Source organism: Pangasianodon hypophthalmus, chromosome 29 (assembly GCF_027358585.1).
Source record: "Pangasianodon hypophthalmus isolate fPanHyp1 chromosome 29, fPanHyp1.pri, whole genome shotgun sequence".
Classification (NCBI taxonomy): domain Eukaryota; kingdom Metazoa; phylum Chordata; class Actinopteri; order Siluriformes; family Pangasiidae; genus Pangasianodon; species Pangasianodon hypophthalmus.
The window spans coordinates 10,979,483-11,000,396 of record NC_069738.1 but is presented as its reverse complement, the minus strand read 5'-3'; the positions used below and the strand labels follow the sequence as shown (position 1 = coordinate 11,000,396).

The following is a 20,914-nucleotide window of genomic DNA, read 5'->3' as shown; positions in this document are numbered from 1 at the left end:
GTGTGATGGTCAGGTGTCCACATACTTTTGGTCATATAGTGTAGCACATCTCACGAAGCATATCTTGCCTAACCCTAAACTAACTCTAACCCACCTGATCCTAACCAGGATAAACTGATTACTGAAAATGAATGAATGAATTAGGTTTGGACAGGTGAGATTTCAAAGCCTCATGAAGCACCTAACAGAGATCATGTCAGATCATGACGCTATATATTTTTTTTTATTTCTGGATAGTCTCAGTCTGTAGACTATGAATAAAGGCTTGTAAAAAAAAAAAAACAGACATTTTATTTATTTATTTATTTATTTATTTATTTATTTATTTATTTATTTCAATATCAAGTAACTTAAAGCAGCACTGCAAATTGTACCAAATTGTGATAACATAGTCATTCAAACCAATGTACATGGTTAATGTTGTTGTTCTTCACGATAATTTAATATTAATGTTTACTGTTAAAAATAAGCAAATTGGTTGAAGTATATAAGCTTATTGAAGCATTAATCATATACTACCCCTAATATTACCTCTACCTTCCATAGATTTGCCTGTTTACTGAATAAAAGTAAAACTAAAGTTGATTTTTTGTAGATTTTTTTGTACCATGGCTGTAATAGGTCCTATGATACATAGTAAGAATTTAATATGTTTTATTAAAACTTACTCACTATTAGTAATAAAACAAATCTCAAAATATTAAACATGCGTTCTGTCAAATATCTACATCTGTGTACCTAATGAAATATTGTTCAATCCAATGGGGCTGTAAATGAATGCTTTTATATTAGACAGTGTAGGTACCAAATAAAAGAATGTAAGGCAAATATATTTTGTGTGCCTAATTAGAGTGATATTTTTTCCACAGTAAATATTCACAAACATTTCTCAGCTCACTAATACGTCCATCCATACATACATAAGTGTTACTGAGCATCTTGCAGAAGCAGCCACAGCTCTTCTGGAGACTTGGACTGTCACACTCGCTTCTTATTTTTGCAGCAAAACCCAGCAGCCTTCATTATGTTTTTTTGTCTGAAAAGTGTCTCTTTTGTAACATGCTGCTTTTTTTACTGACATACAAACATTTTTCTATATATATATATATATATATATATATGTGTGTGTGTGTGTGTGTGTGTGTGTGTATATATATATATATATATATATATATATATATAAAATAGGGTGCCTAAGACATTTTCCAAACATCTTCCAGCACAAAATTAAATGTTACAGAAATATATATATATATATATATATATATATGTATATATCATTTATATGTATATATACATACATACATATATACACACACACACACACATATATATATCTATAAAATGTGAGATTATAATGTGATTATTTATTGCACAATTGACTATTTTATGTCAAATATCATTACATAACTCTCATCTCCGTTATTTTCTTATTATAATATTTGCATTTTGTTTTATTTTACTTTCCAAACACAAGATGAAGGTCTCACACTACATTTCCCATAATGCTATGCGCTTTAGCGCAGTCGCTCAGCCAATCAGCGTGTAGAAGCTGCACACATAAGAGGAAACGCCGCTCTTTTGCTTCCTCTTCTTCTTCCTGCAGGCTGGAGCTGTAATGGTGAGTGATCTTAATCCTAAACCATCGTGTAATTTAACCTATCCTTGCTCTAGGTTATGGTTATGTTAGGGTGCACTGACTGCTTGGGAGTGACATGTGGTGCCAATTGTCAGCGAGTAGAAAGAATTATTAGACATTTCTGCACATTTCCACGTGTTGGTGCTTCATGGCTGTGCTTTGTCCTCAGATCAGGAGTCCTAGTTATGAAGGTTATATTAAACATGTTTTAGTATCATCAGTTCACTCATAACAGTCCTGAAAATCTAGTAGCATGAAGCAGATCATGGATTAAAGCTATACTAGAGATCAGCAGTGTGTCTGTAATCTTTACCTAGTGATATGGGGCAGCTGCAGGCTTGCTGGTGAATTTTGCCCAGGCCTGGGACAACACATGTACAAAGAATCTGAAAAGGGATCACATCCAAGCCACACATGATACTTAATCAGCCTAACTCACTCTGATGAGATATACAGTATTATTTAAGAGCGTTGCTGTACACTTCTTGAAGTTAACCAGCCTGCATTTTTTTTCCTTTTTTTTTTATCCATTTCTTTTTGCTTGTGTGTTTGGTTTGACTTGTGATCTCTTTGCAAACTTGCATGAAAAGTTACAGCCAGAGACTCCTCTATGTATGAGTGCATGTAATTACCCGGGAAGGTGGAGGCAGTAAAAATCAGTTTTACAATATAATATAGAAGAAATTGTCTGATTTGTGAACAATGCATATTCCTGAGGGGTTTAAAAAAAAAAAAAAAAAAAAAGCCCTCCCAGGCCCTGAGACAGCTTCCCTAGTTGCCCTCTGTGACCACAGGGCCGGGCGGGCGGGTGGGCAGCGGTGCTTAGACACAGGACTGAACGCATGCATTTATTAGTTAGTGCTCTAGAAAGGCATCGTGTTCAGCAACTACAGCGTTATAAACTTACTTATCAACCTCAAACCATATGCACACAAGTATTAATCAATTTTGTTACATGCACAACTAAGAACTGAGTGTGTGTTAGCTTTTATCAGGCATTAAGCAATTGCAGTTTTTATATTTCTAAATAAAATTGTGTTTATCATGATTAGTGCATGTTGATGAGATGTTTCAGCTGAGAGTCTGTGTGTTGGTAGTGCACTGTTTGTGATGTATAGTGCTCTATCCTGGATTTATAATTTATCTGTTGAGCTATTAAACGACTCCACCCTGGATTAGAAGCACGTGATTTCGCAGGACCCAGTAAAGTTGCTGGATTGGGAGATCAGATAAGCTTGCAGTGCAAAGAAAGGCCATGTTAATTAATGAGAGCCACAGGAAATGATAATCATTAATAATAATTCTATTATATTGGAAGAACTTTAGAAAAGACACGCAGAATTCAGAGATCATCCATGAGGTACTAAAGTCCTTGTAGACTAGCATCAGTTTTCAAAGTTTTGGTGTCCTAACAAACTCCCTGATCTTTTAAATTCTAATAAATCAGTGTGGAAGTTGAACCACATCGGTTGTGCCTTCGTCAGGGGATGTTCATGGACGTTCATGGAATGTGCACAAGTACGCTCGCTCTTATAACATTTAAAGCAATACATTTCTACGTGAAATATTTTTTCCACAGTGTGAACATTGGCTAGTTATTTACAGCCCATGCCAGTTTATTTTCAGTGTAGAGATGGATGGATGGTCCAGTGTGGTGGATAAGTGACCTTGTCGCTGAGGCAAAAACAGTAGAACTTGCTGACAACAGTACAGATCATAATAATAATAATAATAATAATAATAATAATAATTTTAAAAGGAAGGAAACTCCTACGTGGCCCTTATCGAAGGCGTTCCTGTTTCCCTGTAGCAGGCAGCGATCAAAAGGGAGCCTAAATGATCACTTTTACCGACGGTCGCTGTGCGGCTGCCCCCTTAGCCACTTCAGCAACATTAAGGAAAAGGACATTTTATTTTTAATATACTGAGAATTTTGTATTCCTGTTTTGGCAGATGTCTGTTTACTCGTGCTCAGATCTGTAAACTCTAAAGCCCAGTTCACCAGTAAATAGCTTTAGTTTTCGAGGATTTATGTGCAAATTAAAGACACATACGTGTATTTAATTAACATTGTAACCAGTTGTACGAAGTAAAAGTTTCTGCAGTTAAATCAGCTAATAAGTTTCATCACTTGGGCTGTTTTCGTAGTTAAATTCTCTCTGCCTGCTAGGATTTTTTGTTATCAGTGTCGATACTTCTGCATTATCTCGTTCCTGGACTGCATGTAAACTTTGCAGATGTTAAATTGTATGTGATCAGTAACTCTCCTGACATTTTTCTTGCTGTTCCAGGTCGTTTGGTGTGTTCCGAGTACTTGATGCCGTCCTGAAGAAGAAAATGACCTGCTTACTGGTAATTTGCATTCTGATGGTCTATTAATATTGTGGTTTGGCTGTGATTACTTACTTGCCCTATCTGAGAGTAAAACCACCGTTATGAGAATTTCTTAACCTCAACCCTGAGCCACAGAAAACCTTTGCTCCAGGTTTATTTCTTAGTGACGTATTCCCCCTGAGCTGTTTGTGTTTTCTTTACAGATGAGCGACGTTGGCTGAAATTCAGATGCGATGACTCTGAAGTCATAATAAAGGTAACTGATCGTTTGCATATTGCGGACAGCTTTGCTGAAAAGCCCTGGCCCTTATCGAAGGCGTTCCTGTTTCCACGTAGCAGGCGACGATCAAAAAGAGGCCTAAATGATCACTTTTGCCGACGGTCGCTGTGCGGCTGCCCCCTTAGCCACTTCAGCAACATTAAGGAAAAGGACACTTATTGACAACGACTGTTTACATTGCTGAGATTATTTGATGCATGTATTCTAAACCCGTTAACCTGTTAAATCTGCATTTACTTGTTTAACCAGTTGGATGTGGAAAAAGTAATTAATAGTAGTATAAAGCGCAACATTTATTTTATATTTGGTCTGAGAGATTTAGTATTTATCCTGAGCTGTTTTCTTTACAGATGATCGCAAGATAATCTTGCTGAAAGGCAGACAAGATGATCCTGGAGTCTAACTTACAAAGGTAACTTGGAAATCCTCTTTTTTTTTTTGCCGCCAAAATCCTTGCTTGACCTGACTATGATGACCCACTTGCCCTATCTGAGAGAAGCTCTATTATGAAACAATCAAAAATCCTCATTTCCCTGAGTCAGTGTATGGAACAGTTTTAGATTCTTGATATTAATTCAAGCTTCTTAGTAATTTCTTGTCTCTCTTTAGGTGATGAATCTGCAGTCTGAGGTGTTGGATGTCCATTTTGACAGACAGGTAAGATGAGTAAATGCTGTTTTGTTGGAATGTTTTTTGTAATGCACGGTTTCTGAGGATCTTTGCCCTTGGTAGTGGGACAGGTTCTCCAACTACGTGCTAAAGTAACGGGGGGAATTAGGCTGCTGGGGCTGATGGGTGCCTGGTGCAGCTACGCTACTTCCCTACACCAATCTAACGATGTTGACTTATTTTGTTTTTCTTGTCTAGGATGGTGTCTGATACTTGACTTGGGACCATGTCGTACTCCTTACCACAGGTACGTGAGTGCAGTGTAGAGCAAAGTTTGCACCTTTTCTTTTTTTTTTTTTTTTTTGTCCAAAGCTGATCAAGGATGACTCCATTTTAATTTGTGACTGCTGGATGAAGCTTGCGGATATGGGACTGAGATCAGCTGATATTGTCCACTGTAACTTTTTTTTTTTTTTTTTTTTGGGTGCATGCTCAAATGGACACATTCTAGGTTTTCTATGAATTGTTACACATTGCTTATGTTTGCAGCAATCAGTGCAACAAAATATGAGACCTGAGTTGTGTATCAATGTTTTCTTGCACAGGAGTGACTGGATGAAGTGCTGATGGATGCAGAATTAAGGAGCTGTGCACCAGAGAGGGGCAGATGAGCAAGCAGGAGTGACGAGACCACTGGAATCTCACAAACCCACCTTCCTGGTTACGTAGACTCTACACTCAATGTGTTATTTAATCATCTAATTAGCAACACGAGGGGATCAGAGGGGAAAGTGAGCCTATACTATGCATACTGTGCCTGTGTAACCCATTTCTAACCAATAAAATGTCCTGAAATTTAAAAAAAGTCTGTTTTATTGAACCAGAATAATGATATTGGCTGGATATCTTGTTTCTATGTAGAGGGTTAAACTAGTTCAAATGGTGCTGTGCAAAAGCAGGGCACTTCTACTTGTACTGCATTAATGGTTTGTTCATTATGATGAGCTCCTGAGGAAAGGTGCAGAGCAGGAGTGAGAGGAAGGAATGACAAAAGAGTGGAAGACAGGAACTGTGTAGAATGGGATGAAGCTGTAGCTGGAGGCCAGATTGGACAGAGTCTCTTCTCCTGGGTTTTATTATAACGATAAAATAAATTTTTAAACAAACATGGATAAATGTATAAATTATGCAGTTGACCGTTACACATTTTTGCCTACTACCGTTTCTTAATACAAGTTAAAGCTGCACAGGACACAGTCAAAATACAACAAACCTGAATTCACTTGTTTAGACAATAAGATAGTATTACACTTGTGCAGCTGAAAATAAAACATGCTTTTGCAGTAACCAGCAGATGCTTGATGAAAAAAATGAAAAATGTACACCTTCTCCAATAAACTTTCAATAAAACAGGCTATTAAAAATCAGAGCCAATTGTTGGGTGCGTTTCTTCCTTTGGAAAATACTGCAGTCCTGCACAGAAAAAAAAGAAATGAGAAACACAGAGTTGTTTGTTAAAGGCCAGCAAACAGAAACAGCTGGTATTATCAAGCGGTTAATTACACAGACCTGCCAACCGTAACAGGTTGCATGGTGTTCGAGAGGGACAGCATGACGCATTGACTGCTTTAATTTTCAGTAAATGATTTATCCTGGTCAGGGTTATAGTAGTTTAAAATACTAATCTGTTTTATTTAGTGAACTAGAACCAAACAGGTCTTCGGTCAAGTGCAAACAATAACTGCGGGAGCAGGCAGGAATGAGATTTAAAATAATATTATTATTATTATTATTATTATTATAAATAATCACATCACATCGCATCACAAAATTTAAGAGAGTGTTCAATGTCTTGGTCACGCTACCATTTAACAATCATCCATGATACCATTGTACCGTTTTTGACCATTTCTGGCTGAAATGTCAGTGCATTCCTATCAAATATAGTTAAGTCATGTTTAGTATATACACTCCTGGGCAAAAAAAAATAAATAAAAATGGGCCAAGCCCAAAATGGTCTTCTAATGGTCTTCTAATGCAGGTTTTGTGTCTACAAGATGTGTTAAGCAGATATTACTGTGAAAAATCAATTAATGCTTTGGAATACAGGAGAATATCGCAGAAAATCTTGCTTCCAACAACTGAAAAGCTATTTTCTAATGAGGAACGACCAGATGTTATTTTTCGACAAGACAACGTTCCTGTCCATACTGCAAAGACCAGCAAAAAAATGGCATCAGATCAAGTCCATCAGGATCATGTTTTGGCTTGGTCACAGTCCAGATTTGAACCCTAGAGAGAATATTTGTTCTCACATTACACACAAACTAACCAGGAAACATTTGTCTGAAGCCATCAACATTGCCTCTGCTTTCTGTAAAACGCTGTCTGCAAGTTTACCCACAAGACTTAATCATTTAAAGAAATCAATTCACTTTATCTGTTTAATTCTTGCTAATTTTCTGACCAATGATTTGTTGTTAAGAGCATTAAAGGTTTAATATTTTGCCATGTTAGGCGTGGCTATATATTTTTTTTTACCCAGGAGTATATTTGTCTAAGGTGAACATAAGCTGGTAGATTTCATTTCACATTAATGAACTTAACATTCTGTTCACTTTGAAAGAAAGCAATAACGTCGCATTCTTCAAGCGAGACGAGACCGCTGGGGGAAAAAGTTAATTACACTGTGAGATGGACAAAAGGAGCTTCCTGGGGTGTCGGTTAATATAAGAGAGCTCAAGACATCTACGCAACTGTCAATCATGCCAGATCCGAATGGCTCACCTGCAGTTTTTATTGGGGGGGAAGTGAAGTTCTTTTGGTGTATTTTTGAGTGATAACTCGTAGCAGTGTAGTGCAATGTTAAGTGTGAAGGTTGGCAGGTCTGATTACACCACAGTCTATTCGTGAACTTTTAAATGAATGTGAACTGTTAAAAATCTGTAAACCACAAACGGACGTACAGTTTATTGATTCGATCAGTCCTGGGTGATGGAGGGCAGTTTGAACTCTGCTATCTCTGAATCTGGAGAACTGCTGCCACTGCGATCGCTATACATGTCCCTGAATGGAGAGAGAGGAGAAAGATTCAGAAATAAAATATATCCATGGGATATGAGGGGTTGAATGAAGCTTTTGGCTCCATACCGTGGCGAGAGCCGGCAACCTCTCTGTAGGTAGCTCTGCAGTTTTCCAGCTGCGGCCAGCAGCAGACCGAAGTACGGCGGGGAGGGCTTTATTGGCCGGGATGTGAACTCAGGATGGTACTGCACACCCACGAAATACGGATGATCTGAAACGTCAAGGAGAAAAGTTTAATTCAAATCGAAGAATTGTGCACAAGCTCAGAGGATCACAAGATCAGGCTACAATAATAACCTCACTGTAAAAAATGTAGAGCATGAAGGAACCTGAAAAAAAAAAGGGATGGACATTTCCAGCAAAATTGCTGTATTTGCTGTATAAAAATGCATTTTAAATATTATACATGAATTAGATGGTCTATTAACAAAACAAATCATACAACTGAAGACATGCAAGCTACTTAGAATAAACAATAAGCATAAATTACAGGTACACTTGAAAATAAACATTATTATATATTTTGAAATAATCAGACATTGCATCGATTCATGTAGAATGAATAATAGAAGTGCAGAGCCCATAGAAAAGAAAACTACTGTCAGGTCCAGAATTATTGGCACCCTTGGAATTAATGGGTGAAAAACAAAGATTAATCTCACACTGCAAATATGAGAGAAATCTAATCTAAATCTAATCTAATTTAATTTGAAGTAAAGTCATTCTAAGAAATTTTTTTAGCAAAACCACATGCATCAATTATTGGCACCCCTGCACTTTGTGCAATCTCCTGTTGCTAAGATAACAGCATCAAGACTTCTCCTACAATGCTTGATGAGAATACAGAATCTCTCCAGATCCTTCAGGGTCCTAAGTCCTCTCTTATGGACTCTGCTCTTTAGTGCTCCTCACCTTCTCCTTCGGTAGGGGTTAGGTCAGGGGACTGGGATGGCTGGGTAAAAAGCCGTGATCATTAAACCATTTTGTGTGGAATGAATGCATATTTTTGATTATGTTTTTGCAGGAAGAGATGACCATGACATGGTTGTAGCTTCTTGGCAGAGACAGACAGATAATTCATTTAAAATCTCCCGGTACTTCATGGAGTCTATGATGGAGGGGGGAGAAAAATTGTTTGTTCATAAGAATTATGAACAATAATTGTTACATGTTTATTTGTGTTTAAAAAAAAAAAAAAAAAAACTTCTTGTAAATTGAGCTCAATTAAAAGGTTTAGACTTCCCTCATACCCCAAAGTCAGTTTTTCACAGGGTGCCAATAATTCTGGAGCTGACTGAACTTGGAATTTTCTTACTGAATTCCAAGTTCATTTCTACTTCCAAGACCAAACCTAAAACTCTCTCTAGTCTGAGTGGTCCAACTTTAGCTTCTGAGAGTAAAATGAATACGCAGCTATACTGGTGGATATAAAATGCTGTGTAAGACAGGAAATGCTCAGTTCTATCAGATTGTGTTGTTTACCCATCAAGGAAACAAAACAGACATGACTTCCTGTATGAACTGCTTACTCACCATCCAGCTCTATAACCTCCATCCTCTCTCCCTCCACGTCTTGCCCCACAAAGTGGAAACCCTTCTCCTCAAAGTGCTGTTTCAGCTCTGGATTGACCTGCAGAGGCAAAAACCAGACTTCCATCACTACACAACGTGTCTATTTGTGTGCGCTCCCTAAAGCCTGATTTACACAGTGCAATTTCAGCAGGCTTTCAACCTTATTACTTGTTACATTGTTTAAGATAATCCCAATAAAATCGTGGCAGACTGTCCGATAACATGTTCGGCATGTCAGATTATACGATGAAGATCCTCAAATGATGGATTAAATTAGAGAAATGTACTACTTCTAATTGCATCATCAATCAACGTGATCGTGCAGAAGATGGACTCGCATAAACAAACCTTCTTCAATCTGAGATTTTTTTCTGACTATTAGAATATACTGTTTGTTTCGCCATTGCTATTAGCATAGAGATTTGCATCATTCCGACTATTGGTGGTGTTTAGGTCACATTACGCGCTCTAAGAAGGCCGATCTCAACTCACAACCAATTCATTTACCATACATGATTTTTGTCTGTGATGCCAAAATTGGGCTGAAAATTGTACACTATAAACCTGGCTTTATTCAGAGAAATGGAGAACAAAACGTTGCTTCAGCAAAGTAGTAAGATCAGTCAGCCAATTTTGTAAAAAGAAGCCTCTTATGCTCTATTATAGAAATGTTATCAAGAGTAGTTTGTCTATTGCAAACTATTCTGCTTCAACCTGCATTTGGTTTTCCTATTTAGCCCGCTTGTAAGTGAAGCTTGACAGCGCAGGATTAATATCTGCTCTAAAAGGGGGGATAAGGGTTCAAAATGGAGGCGACGTACTTCAAAACGATGTCTGTGCCTTTCATCGACATAGTCTGCATCTCCATAAAGCTTTCCTGCAAGAAGACAATAGTTTACATACACAGGACAAAACACAATACATGCTGCTTTAAAGGTTAATTCAAATTAATTCATCAGATATAATCAGATCTTGGTTCTTACTCAATGTGCTAGTCTTGTTCTTGAAAATGGTCCGTCGCTTTCCTAGCCTCATTGTGCCACCCATTTGTCCGGGATTGTGCTCAGGCATATCGATCACCTACAACAAAACAACAAAATCCAATATATTCATACAGCGTTGCTTAATTTTATCCATTCACCTTGTCCGATCTAATTTTTTATTCTCGTAAACTCACCACAGGGTGTGCTGTTTCGGGGTCAAACTCAGTGGAGTTAGCATCTGTTAAACAAAGTAAGAAGCTCTAAATTTTCTCCAGAGTAAACGGATGGCATGAAATGAGAATGAAGAGCAGTAAAACATACCTGCCCAGCCCAGCATATTCCGGGCGAATTCACAAACTGCAAGCTGCATTCCCAAACACACACCTAAAAGCCCCAAAGCACAGATAAGTCACTCTTCCTACAGACTCGCTAACTGAAATTCTCCCTAAATACACTTCACTCTTACCTAAAAAGGGTTTCTTCTGTTTGCGGGCCCAGCCGATGGCCTGAATCTTGCCTTCAGTCCCTCTGACTCCAAAACCTCCCGGTACCAAAATACCACTGCAAGCAAATTGTTAATATTAGTTAACATGACTCATTAACTATGAATAATGTGAAATCCATTAATATAACACTTTGAAGCAGGGGTGTCCAAACTTTTCTCAAAGAGGCCAGATTAGACCACATCAAAACATCCAAGGTCACCAAAATATTATTTATGAATTATGCAAAATACTAAATATTTACAATATGAAAACAGACAGGTCCATAATCCTGTATAGCACAGTAATATCGAGTTGAAATTAAAGTATATGACTTCAAAATGCAAACTTTCAGCTTTAATTTAACAGTATTTACATTCAAATCAGGTGAACAGTATAGTAACATTGCAGTAGATACAATGATGCAATGCTTTAATCCAATTCGTATGTCCAGTGTGGGCCATGAAAATATTTTACTAGCCAATAACTGCCAACTGCCATAAACCTCACATATGCAGTCGGGTCCATGGCTGTAATTCCTAAACGGTTACTGCAATATTTCTGTTAATCACATTGAATTAAAGCTGAAAGTTTGAATTTGATTACAGCACAATACAGATTATATGTCCCTCCACCTCCAATTTTAAGAGACCAAAAGTAATTGGACAAACTAACAGTCATAAATGATCATGCCATGACCAGCCATAAATTGTCATATTTAAAACTTTTTTAATATAAAAAAGGTGATTAAAAATCTGTTTCTGCGTGGATAGCTTCCAGCTGCTTCAGTTTCTCTGTTCTCACATCCTATGAATATTTTTTACATTACCCTTGATTTGTTTCAATCATGTCTCATGATATTAAATTTCTTAAGTACTGCAATTTGCTATGGCTCTTGGTGAAAAAGTATTCGTTTCCAGCTCTTTTGAAATTGCCCCTCTCACGGTTAACTTTGCACTGTTTGCCTGTAGCCGTGACTAAACATCTTTCAGTAAATTAATCTGCAAGCTCTTGGAATTCAGTTGTGTTAGCACAGTCTACTGCCACCGTGAGGGGAAAGGAAGAACTGCAACGTTGGCTGGAGGGCCACCGATCATGAATTCTCAAGGAGACGCCACGACCTCTTAACATCCGTCTGCCAGCTGCATTTGGCCCTGGGGCCAGACGTTGGACATCTCTGGACTGGAGCAATTGGAGAAGTAGAGTACTAAAATTTATGCAGCCGTTTCATTTGCAGAATTGGAGGATTTTTCTTAAAGCAGAAACAGGATCGATGCTTTAATTTATTATCAGTTACGAGTCAGCATGCTGTGATTTGATCCAACCATTGGCTAGCCACAAACTCCTCATTTTTACGACAAAGCTGATCCCTTACTCTGCACTGCACAGCTTCTGCCAAGCTTCATGGTATTTCACAGGCTCTTCGTGCAGAGTAGCAGGCTCCAAATCTGCAGAATCGATATACTGGAGGGGAAAAAAAAACAAGAGGTTAGAGAACTGACTGTACACAGCGGTTTTTTCCCTATTCCTACACATCCAAGTGGCAGTCTCTACTGATCATTTTCGATTACATTTTAACCCAGTACCACCTGTCCAGGCTACACACACTTACTTTAACCTCTAGTTTATGGCTGATGGCGAGGGCTGAGTGCTCCAGGGCTTTGATAACCGAAGCATACGAGTCAGAGAACTTTGTGTACTTTCCAACCAGCGCAATGGAACAATGCTCCAACAGTCTGTCTGACCTGAGACACAGACACGTACAAGTATGAAAAGCAAATGAGAAACATGTTAAGGAATAAACGTCAGAACACAACACTAGTCAAATCTCTATAAACAAAATCCAAAGGTAAAGAGAGACAGAAAAGAGCCACACAACTGTGCTTGTACTCAAACTTTTAGGAGTGTGACAGATTACTAATATTGCAAAAAACCATGGTATTTAGAGGTTATAAAATTATATAAAAGGGTGAGCCTACTACTACTACTACTACTACTACTATACCGGGTCACGCTTAAAGGATTACATATCCGTCTCACACACCTGTCTGACATCTCTTTCCATTTAGCGAGCATCTTCCTGGGCCTGCCCTCGATGGGTAGATCGAGCCTGCGGCAAAAGTAGTTTACTACACCCTGTTCCTCCAGCAGCAGTGGCACTCGGTAGATGGACGACACATCATGGACGCATATTACCTTGGTAGAGATGAGAGAACGTACAATTAGTAACACTGCAGTAGATACAATGACGCAATGCTTCAGTCCAATTCATATGTCCAGTGTGGGCCATGGAAATATAGCTCACATATACAGTCGGGTCCATGGCTGTAATTGCTGAACGGTTAATGCAATATTTATGCATATATATTTATCATTGAGGCTGTGAGTTTTGGGAAGATCAAATCTCACCTGTTCGGGCTCCACATGACAGAACATGGAGATCTTCTCCTTCACCGCGTTATCAAGCGGAGTGCAACAGCGGCACATGATCTTAAAAAATTAAAAACAGAGCTGTAATGGTAGAGAAACTATGCAGCTATAGTTTAACAGTCTGCCTGTGTTACGTGAATTAAAATGGATGTTGAATTTGTTTAAAATGTGCATAGGAAAATGGCTCACCAGGTCTGGAGAAAGGCCGAGCCCTCTCAGCTCTCTCACGCTGTTCTGCGTGGGTTTGGTCTTCTGCTCACCTGTAGCACTAGGCTAAATATCAGACATAAGGCAAAGCAGATATTTTACCACTTCAAGAACCTGCTTGATAATTGTCTAAAACTTGGCATATGATATTTTCATTAATGCAGCTTAATAGTTACTAAAGCCACCGATTTATAAACAGGATATAAACTAAATAAATCTTAGGGTTAAGAACCTTTAGAGAAAAACGGTTTTTGGCCATTAAAAATAAATTGTTCATGTGGTTGCTAGCCATATTGACCATGATTACATATTGGAAAAGACATAATGCATATAAAAATATCATCTAATAATTCTAATAATAATTATTAAAAGTAAGAGTCATTCAAATGAATAAAAGGGAAGTACATAGAGAACGAACATACACTCTGTACATTCAGCCAATCATGTGGCAGCTGCACAATGCATGAAATCATGCAGATACAGATCAAGAGCTTCATTTCAGATCAAACATCAGAAAGGGGAAAAATGTGATCTCAGTGACTCTAACCGTAGCATGGTTGTTAGTGCCAGATGGGCTGGTCTGAGTATCTCCTGGGATTTTCATGCAAAACAGTCTCGAGTTTACACAGAATGGTGCGAAAAACAAAAAACATCCACTAAGTGGCAGTTGTGCAAGCATAAAACATTGTTGATCAGTCAGATGAGGATGGTTCCAGCTGTCAGGAAGGCTATGGTAACAGAAATAACAACTCTTTGCAACCGTGCTGAGCAGAAAATGACTGTTGTACACTCGTGGGGAAAAAAATAGCAAATATTAAGCTTTTAATGGTCTTAACAACAAATCATTGATCATAAAACTAGCAAGAATTGTTGTTCAGACCATTAAAAGCTTAATATTGGCCCATTTTTTTGCCCAGAAGTGTAGTTCAGCATGTTGTGTGTTCTGTGATGCTTTACTGCTTGACATGGTTGTAAAGAGTTCTTATTTGATTTACTGTAACCTTCTTGTTCTGCTGGTCATTCGGTTTGAAAATTTTTTTTAATTCCTTTCTGGGTCCAAGAACCACGCCACGGTCACTAATCACAATTCCCCCCATTCTGATGTTTGATGTGAACATTAACTGAAGCTCTAGACCTGTAATTACATGATTTCATGCATAGTGCTGTTGCGACATGATTGGCTGATTGGATAATTGCATGAATGTGCAGGTGTAGAGGTGTTCCTAATAAAGTGGATGTTGAGTGTATACTGTATTATCTACACTGAATACAACTAGGGCAGAGTACATGTCTCGAGGTCAGAGCACTTGGTCAAATACAGTGAAAAGATTAACAGAATCAAAAGTGTAGTTCATTTTTATATCATGCATTATATTTTGTGAATAGAAATCATGAGTGAGTGCTCACCTGAGGAACAAGACTGACATGGATGTTACAGAAATTTTCCTTCTTCACTTTAAACTGGAACTGTCTGAACGCCTCGATGAAAGGCATGCTCTCGATGTCTCCGACAGTACCACCCAACTACACACACACACACACACACACACACACACACACACACACACACACACACACGTACAGGATTTAATCAAAACCATACACAGGATTTGTGAACCTCCTAAAATATTTGGCTGAGTTTAAACTTACCTCGATAACACACACTTGAGGCTCCATGCCGTCATCATCCACAGGGATCTTGGCTTGCTTCATCACCCACTCCTGAATGGCATCGGTTATATGTGGCACCACTGAAATATAAAGTTTACTTACATAAATCGTGATTCGATTCGACTTTTACAGGATGCATGATGCAATTGTGCCCTCTCAGGTTAAAAAAAATGCTATTGCCAGCTATTTGTGAAAGAATAATTTATAACGTATGCCATGGTGCACTTTTTCTCAACCGCATGCATTAATCTCCTACACACACACACACACACACACACACACACACACACACACTGAGATAGAGTTCAAGGCTGTGTACCAAAAAAACAACCAAGTCCTCACAATTCGTGATTGTTCAATATTACGGATATAAGAGACTATAATAACTTTATTGTGCACATCGATGTGACTGTCTCGGTTATTAAATACCAACAAAACCTGTCACCAAGAGATCGTCTTTTAGAGACCACTGATTGGTTAGTTTATCTTTGCGTCCCTGTGGCTGTTTAGACACAGCTAGCTCACTAACTCTAACTAGCTAGCTAAAATATTGCATAGAGAACAAAACCTTATTAACTGCCGGTTGTTTACGATGGTTCACTCTGTGCATTTTGTTCTACCTGTATTTATTATTATAATAATTATTTTTACATCTAATCAGTGTACTTTGTTCTCCAGCCTGTTAAAAATATATATACAGTGTCTCTGGGTACTGTATAAATATTTTTTTTTCTCTGTGCTGCAATTTTTTACCATATATTTTTTTTGTATGATACGTTATTTTTTAATGCTACAAGTGCATATGATCTTTATAATCGCATAATCTTACCCTGCACGGTCTTGCCCAGATAGTCTCCTCGTCGTTCTTTATTAATGACCGACTGGTAGATCTTGCCGGTGGTGAGGTTGTTGTCTCTGGTGAGACGGATGTCCAAGAAGCGCTCGTAGTTCCCCAGATCCAAGTCCACCTCTCCTCCATCATCCAACACGAACACTTCACCTAAATATAACACAACCGCTTAGTCTTCAGCTCAGTATCTTAAACCGATCGATAAGCTAAAGATCTGTCCTCTGTCAAGAAAATCGATAAAAAATAGATCCGTCCAAGGATCCCTTGGTGTTAGTGTTGAATTAGTGCGTTCGTTTACTTTACCATGCTCATAGGGAGAGAAGGTCCCAGCGTCAATGTTGATGTAGGGGTCAATTTTAATGGCCGTGACATGAAGGCCGCAGGACTTGAGGATAGTCCCGACACTGCTGGCGATGATGCCTTTCCCAATCCCTGAGATCACACCTCCCGTGACCAGAATGTATTTCATTGTAGCGTTCATAGTCTGTAAGACAAAACGTGGACTTTAAGAACCAGAAAATGGTCAACATGTGGAGCAATACTTTTGATTGTGAAAGCCGATCTATTATAGACTCTTATCTGACCACTAGTCAGTTAACAACTAATACCTTTGCACAGTGCGAGGTCACATGCGCACAGGTTGCTAGTACTCGAGTAGGAAAGAGACCACCACAGAAACACAACTCTACAGATATCATCTAGATAGTTGACCATTCACAACAGTGACACTGACAAGGTAGTGACATGTTATTGTGGGTGGCGCTGATACGAGTGTATCAGGTGCAGCATCTTACTGTCACAGCTGGGCTGAGAAACCGTTTGCCAAGCAAAAACATCAGCCACCTGCATTCTCTAGTTAGAAACTGAGCACTGATGAAGGGCTGAGGAGGACCAACAGCTGTAGCAAGTATTTCCATCATGTTATTACCATAGCAGCATCCAACACCCAAGTAATATCTGATCAGGGTTAGTCTTAAGAGGGTAGAGAGGAGCTGACAAATTGTGTATAGCAACTAATGGGCTACATTCAGTAATTCTGCATCTACAATATGCATCTATATGGTAGGTGGAGTATATGGCAAAAATAAATAAATACAGTATTCAAAGATCAGGTTTGGCAGAAAAATAACTGAAATATCGTTATTATTCTCTCTGCAATCTCTCTGTAAAAACAGATCATGGAGATATTGTAATTGTTCATGAGCTAAGATTGTTTTATTTATTTTTATATATTATAAAAAATGTGTGTATGTATATGTATATATATATATTTGCACATTTTGTGTGTGTGTGTGTGTGTGTGTGTGTGTGTGTATATATATATATATATATATATATATATATATATATATATATATATATATATATATATATATATATATAGCTCAGCCTTTACTTGAAGATATTTTCACGATATGTATTCAAGGTGGAAGTCATAAATTCATTAGCTAGCCCATTAGGCAAGTCAAATCTCTGCAAATTTCAAATCCCAATATCCCTGATCGCAATTTCCATCAGTATTAATTGTACGTTTCATCTCACATTTCATACACAAGGAAACATCATCGGTACTGGGTCTCTAGTCTAGTCTAGTCCAGTCTGGGTTACTCAGAATGTGATCAAGGATCTTTATTTGTCACATACATATTACATACATGTGATGTAATGCACTGAAATGTTTTTCCTTAGTGCCTCGTCCCACAGTGCTACAACGAACAGAAGAACAACAAACTAGATATACACATCTATAATAAAAACAGAATATAATAAAATCTAGTAGACTATATGATAAAGTTCAGCCGCCTTTAGAGGATTGTAATGTAGAATATGAATGTGATCAGTGGTATCACTCATCTCTAGAGAATGCCTGTAGGGCACTAATTAATGGTTGACTTTTCTAAGAAGAGTACTATGTGATCTTGGTTGTATCACTATTTAAAGGTCAAAACCTTGACATCAGATTATCCCGAGCAGTTGTTTAGACAATCCTGATCTAGATCTATACAAGTGCTCTCCAATCCTGACCATCTGATGCCTCAGCATTCCACATTTCAGCATTTTCTGACTTGCTGGACACGTGGATCATCTCATCACAGATCATTAACAAGCCCTAGTTGGGAGTTTAAAAAAAAAAAAAAAAAAGAAATGCAGATTGGGAGCTCATCTTGCTGTTGCGCAATAGCCTTACTGCTTATCACCATGTGATGGCATTCATTTCAGCCTTGTGAGACACCTTTTTCCCCCTAAAGATGCGGGCAGAACTGGAGACAAAGACTTAAACCGCTATTAAAGTGCATATAAAAGGTAAACACGTGGTGCATTTCCGTAAACAACCTGACGCACGCGCTGGCTACATCTTTCCAAGCAAATAGTCGCTCGCGCGCGCATCATTTTTTAAAGACATAATTTAATATAATTCCAACTAAATGCACTGATTTAGGGTTTTGCAGATTGATGAACCATATAGTTCAATGATGAATGCGCTCGCTCACACACACACACACACACACACACACACACACACACTATACCACCATCCGTCATGTCAGTAACCTGTTTATCTTTTCCCTTTCTCTAATCAAACATCTATTCTATCCAATCATGCGGCTAATGAACACTAATAGAAGTGCACATCACCCCTTCCCATCACATCTTCCCATCACACCATGTCAGACTCACCTCAGAGTAAAGAAGACACAGTGCAGAAAGATCTGTCACAAGGTTACTAGCTAAGCCAGGGATCTGACTCTAAAGAGAGAAAAATAATAATAAAGTCTTGAGGTTTCAGCAGCTCCAGAAGAACACCATGGCAAGACTACACGTGCTTGTGCGCCTGAGAACCAGGAAGCAGGAAGGAAAGAGCGCGAAGACACCAGAAAGCCATCCCACTTTCAAAATAAAAGACCCTGATGCAAGTTCCATGTGTGGTGGTCTGGGAAAACCCTTTGCTGAGGAAGTGGGGATGCTGAGGATGCTGCAGTATCCCTGATTTTCAGAATTCCTTTAAGTGTGACTGCTAAAAAATAATAAATAAATAAATAATATAATAAAGCTAAATAAATAAAGCAGCGGTCTTCAATATTACCCACAAAGAGCGAAAAGCAGTACGCCAAAACGAGTAGTATGTCTGAATTCTCAGTACTCGTTAAAATAGTAGGTGAGAAATACCCCGATGACCTACCGCTCCCGCCAAAGGACACTGCGCTATCCCATAAGGCAATGGGACTGGCGCGGAAGAGCTGTCAGAATCAAAAATGTTGGAAGGCAGCACGTCAGCTCTTTTTAAGTGTAAGTGCTATAGGTACTCTTTAAGTTTTTGCAGTTACTATGACATCGTAGGTCACATGACAATGCCAGCATGGTGGATGTAGTATGTCCAGATTGTATTCATACTACACACATATACTGATCAGTATGTACTGTATCAATGGCCAAGCAGTAGGTACTGAATCGAATGCAGTACGTACTGTCACAGTACGCGATTTCAGACGCAGCCTAAGATGAACCGATTAAACAAGTGAAATCAGACGTGGCTCCTGCCTGGTTGGAATGAAAGCCTGCAGCCACACCGGCCTTTTGTGGAGAAGATTGAAAACCTTTGAAATAAAGAAATAGAGTAGGACCCCCGCGTCCGTGGGGGAGAGGTTCCAAGCCCCCAGCGGATACCTGAAACCACAGATAGTAGCAAACTATCTCTCTCTCTCTCTCTCTCTCTCTCTCTATATATATATATGTATATATATATACACACACACACACACACAATGGCTGGGTAGTGTATACAGCATGGGATGATTAATGTCCACAGATGGGACCACAGGAGATTTCATCACGTTACTCAGAACAGCGTGCAATTTACATTATGAATGTTTACTGTATTTCGGTAATTTTCGATTTAATTTTTTTTGTTTAAGTGAACCCGCAGTAACTGAAACAGCAGATACGGGGTTTTACTGTAAAGATACGGGGGTTTTACTGTATGGATATGGCGGTTTTACTGTAATCAAACTTTAAAATGGAGTATTTTGAGTAGTTTTTGAGTTTGTACATGAAAGCATGAGTCCACCTTTGGTGTGCTGCCATCAACTTATGGTAATGATTTTTTAGCAGTGCTGCATACTCATTGCACTTTTTCTTTTAAGTTGTCACATTGTCGGGCTTCCAAGTGGCGCAACAGAAAAGTTGTATCATCCAGAGATTGTGAGTTTGAATCCCGAAGATGCTACAGCCATCCGTACCCTGGAGGGCAAGAGAGCAAAACTGGCCCTGCTGTCTGTGCAGGAAGGGTGGCATACACTCTCTCTCCCCTGTCAATCACACCGACACTAGCCAATCATGGATGTCTGTGAACTAACGCATGTGGAAGGCTGCGAATAGTATGAGTGTGTTACACTGCCCTGACGCAGCATGAGCAGCAGTTCAAAAAGATGCAGCTGGCCAAAATTTAGATCTTTATAATGAAGCGTTTATAATAAAAAAAAAAATTATAAAAAAACGTCACTGCTCTGCCTGATATTTTTGGATTCCAAATATATTCCATATACAGTATATTTGGAATATATTGGGACATCATGCGCTCAAATCCATAAGATGCCAAAACCATCCATACCTGGTAGTCCAAGAGGGCAAAACCGGTCATGTTCTCCCCAGTCAATCAGACCAACACTACCCAATCATGGCTGTCTGTGAGCTCATGTATGCAGAAGAGGGCAGTTAGCGCTTTGCATGGAGCATGTAACCTAGCATGAGCAGCAGTTAGAAAAAATGCATTGG

General features: G+C 38.7%; 1 protein-coding gene, 1 long non-coding RNA gene and 4 other non-coding genes across 7 annotated transcripts; 5 read left to right on the top strand and 1 right to left on the bottom strand.

Moving 5' to 3' along the window:
* The first annotated feature begins 1,546 nt into the window (after positions 1 to 1,546).
* LOC113543816 (uncharacterized) lies at positions 1,547 to 5,727 on the top strand. The gene is made up of 7 exons (XR_003404446.3): positions 1,547 to 1,621; positions 3,931 to 3,991; positions 4,177 to 4,229; positions 4,604 to 4,665; positions 4,863 to 4,910; positions 5,121 to 5,169; positions 5,468 to 5,727. It is a non-coding gene; the product is annotated as an uncharacterized LOC113543816 (long non-coding RNA).
* On the top strand, positions 3,413 to 3,550 carry LOC113543918 (small nucleolar RNA SNORA16B/SNORA16A family). Its single transcript, XR_003404459.1, has one exon. It is a non-coding gene; the product is annotated as a small nucleolar RNA SNORA16B/SNORA16A family (small nucleolar RNA).
* Positions 4,273 to 4,410, top strand: LOC113543919 (small nucleolar RNA SNORA16B/SNORA16A family). The gene has a single exon (XR_003404460.3). It is a non-coding gene; the product is annotated as a small nucleolar RNA SNORA16B/SNORA16A family (small nucleolar RNA).
* On the top strand, positions 4,715 to 4,796 carry LOC113543917 (small nucleolar RNA SNORD103/SNORD85). Its single transcript, XR_003404458.1, has one exon. It is a non-coding gene; the product is annotated as a small nucleolar RNA SNORD103/SNORD85 (small nucleolar RNA).
* On the top strand, positions 5,234 to 5,306 carry LOC117596479 (small nucleolar RNA SNORD99). Its single transcript, XR_004577593.1, has one exon. It is a non-coding gene; the product is annotated as a small nucleolar RNA SNORD99 (small nucleolar RNA).
* A 252-nt stretch (positions 5,728 to 5,979) lies between the features above and the next one.
* On the bottom strand, positions 5,980 to 18,999 carry ctps1a (CTP synthase 1a). 2 transcript variants are annotated; one of them, XM_034301673.2, is made up of 19 exons: positions 18,821 to 18,999; positions 16,445 to 16,625; positions 16,121 to 16,291; positions 15,271 to 15,371; positions 15,028 to 15,144; positions 13,603 to 13,686; positions 13,393 to 13,473; positions 13,028 to 13,179; positions 12,596 to 12,728; positions 12,359 to 12,447; positions 10,968 to 11,062; positions 10,823 to 10,885; positions 10,696 to 10,739; positions 10,502 to 10,598; positions 10,340 to 10,395; positions 9,480 to 9,576; positions 8,013 to 8,157; positions 7,829 to 7,928; positions 5,980 to 6,335 (listed from the first exon to the last, which is right to left on the bottom strand). In XM_034301673.2, exons 2-18 carry the CDS (start codon positions 16,620 to 16,622, stop codon positions 7,844 to 7,846), a joined length of 1,788 nt encoding a protein of 595 aa, XP_034157564.1. In that variant the 5' UTR covers positions 16,623 to 16,625; positions 18,821 to 18,999; the 3' UTR covers positions 5,980 to 6,335; positions 7,829 to 7,843. The 2 variants fall into 2 exon arrangements, with proteins under 2 accessions (XP_034157564.1, XP_034157563.2); XM_034301672.2 differs by lacking the exon at positions 18,821 to 18,999 and adding an exon at positions 16,750 to 16,771.
* Between the last annotated feature and the right edge of the window lie 1,915 nt (positions 19,000 to 20,914).

Bases quoted from the DNA above. Each gene is read 5' to 3' on its own strand.
- ctps1a (XM_034301673.2), bottom strand. From the start codon at position 16,622: ATGAACGCTACAATGAAATACATTCTGGTCACGGGAGGTGTGATCTCA. The intron at 10,599-10,695 runs GTGAGTTTACGA...GTTTTGTTGTAG, and splicing joins CCGAAACAGCACACCCTGTG to GTGATCGATATGCCTGAGCA. The intron at 9,577-10,339 runs GTACGTCGCCTC...TTGCCTCTGCAG, and splicing joins GGCACAGACATCGTTTTGAA to GTCAATCCAGAGCTGAAACA.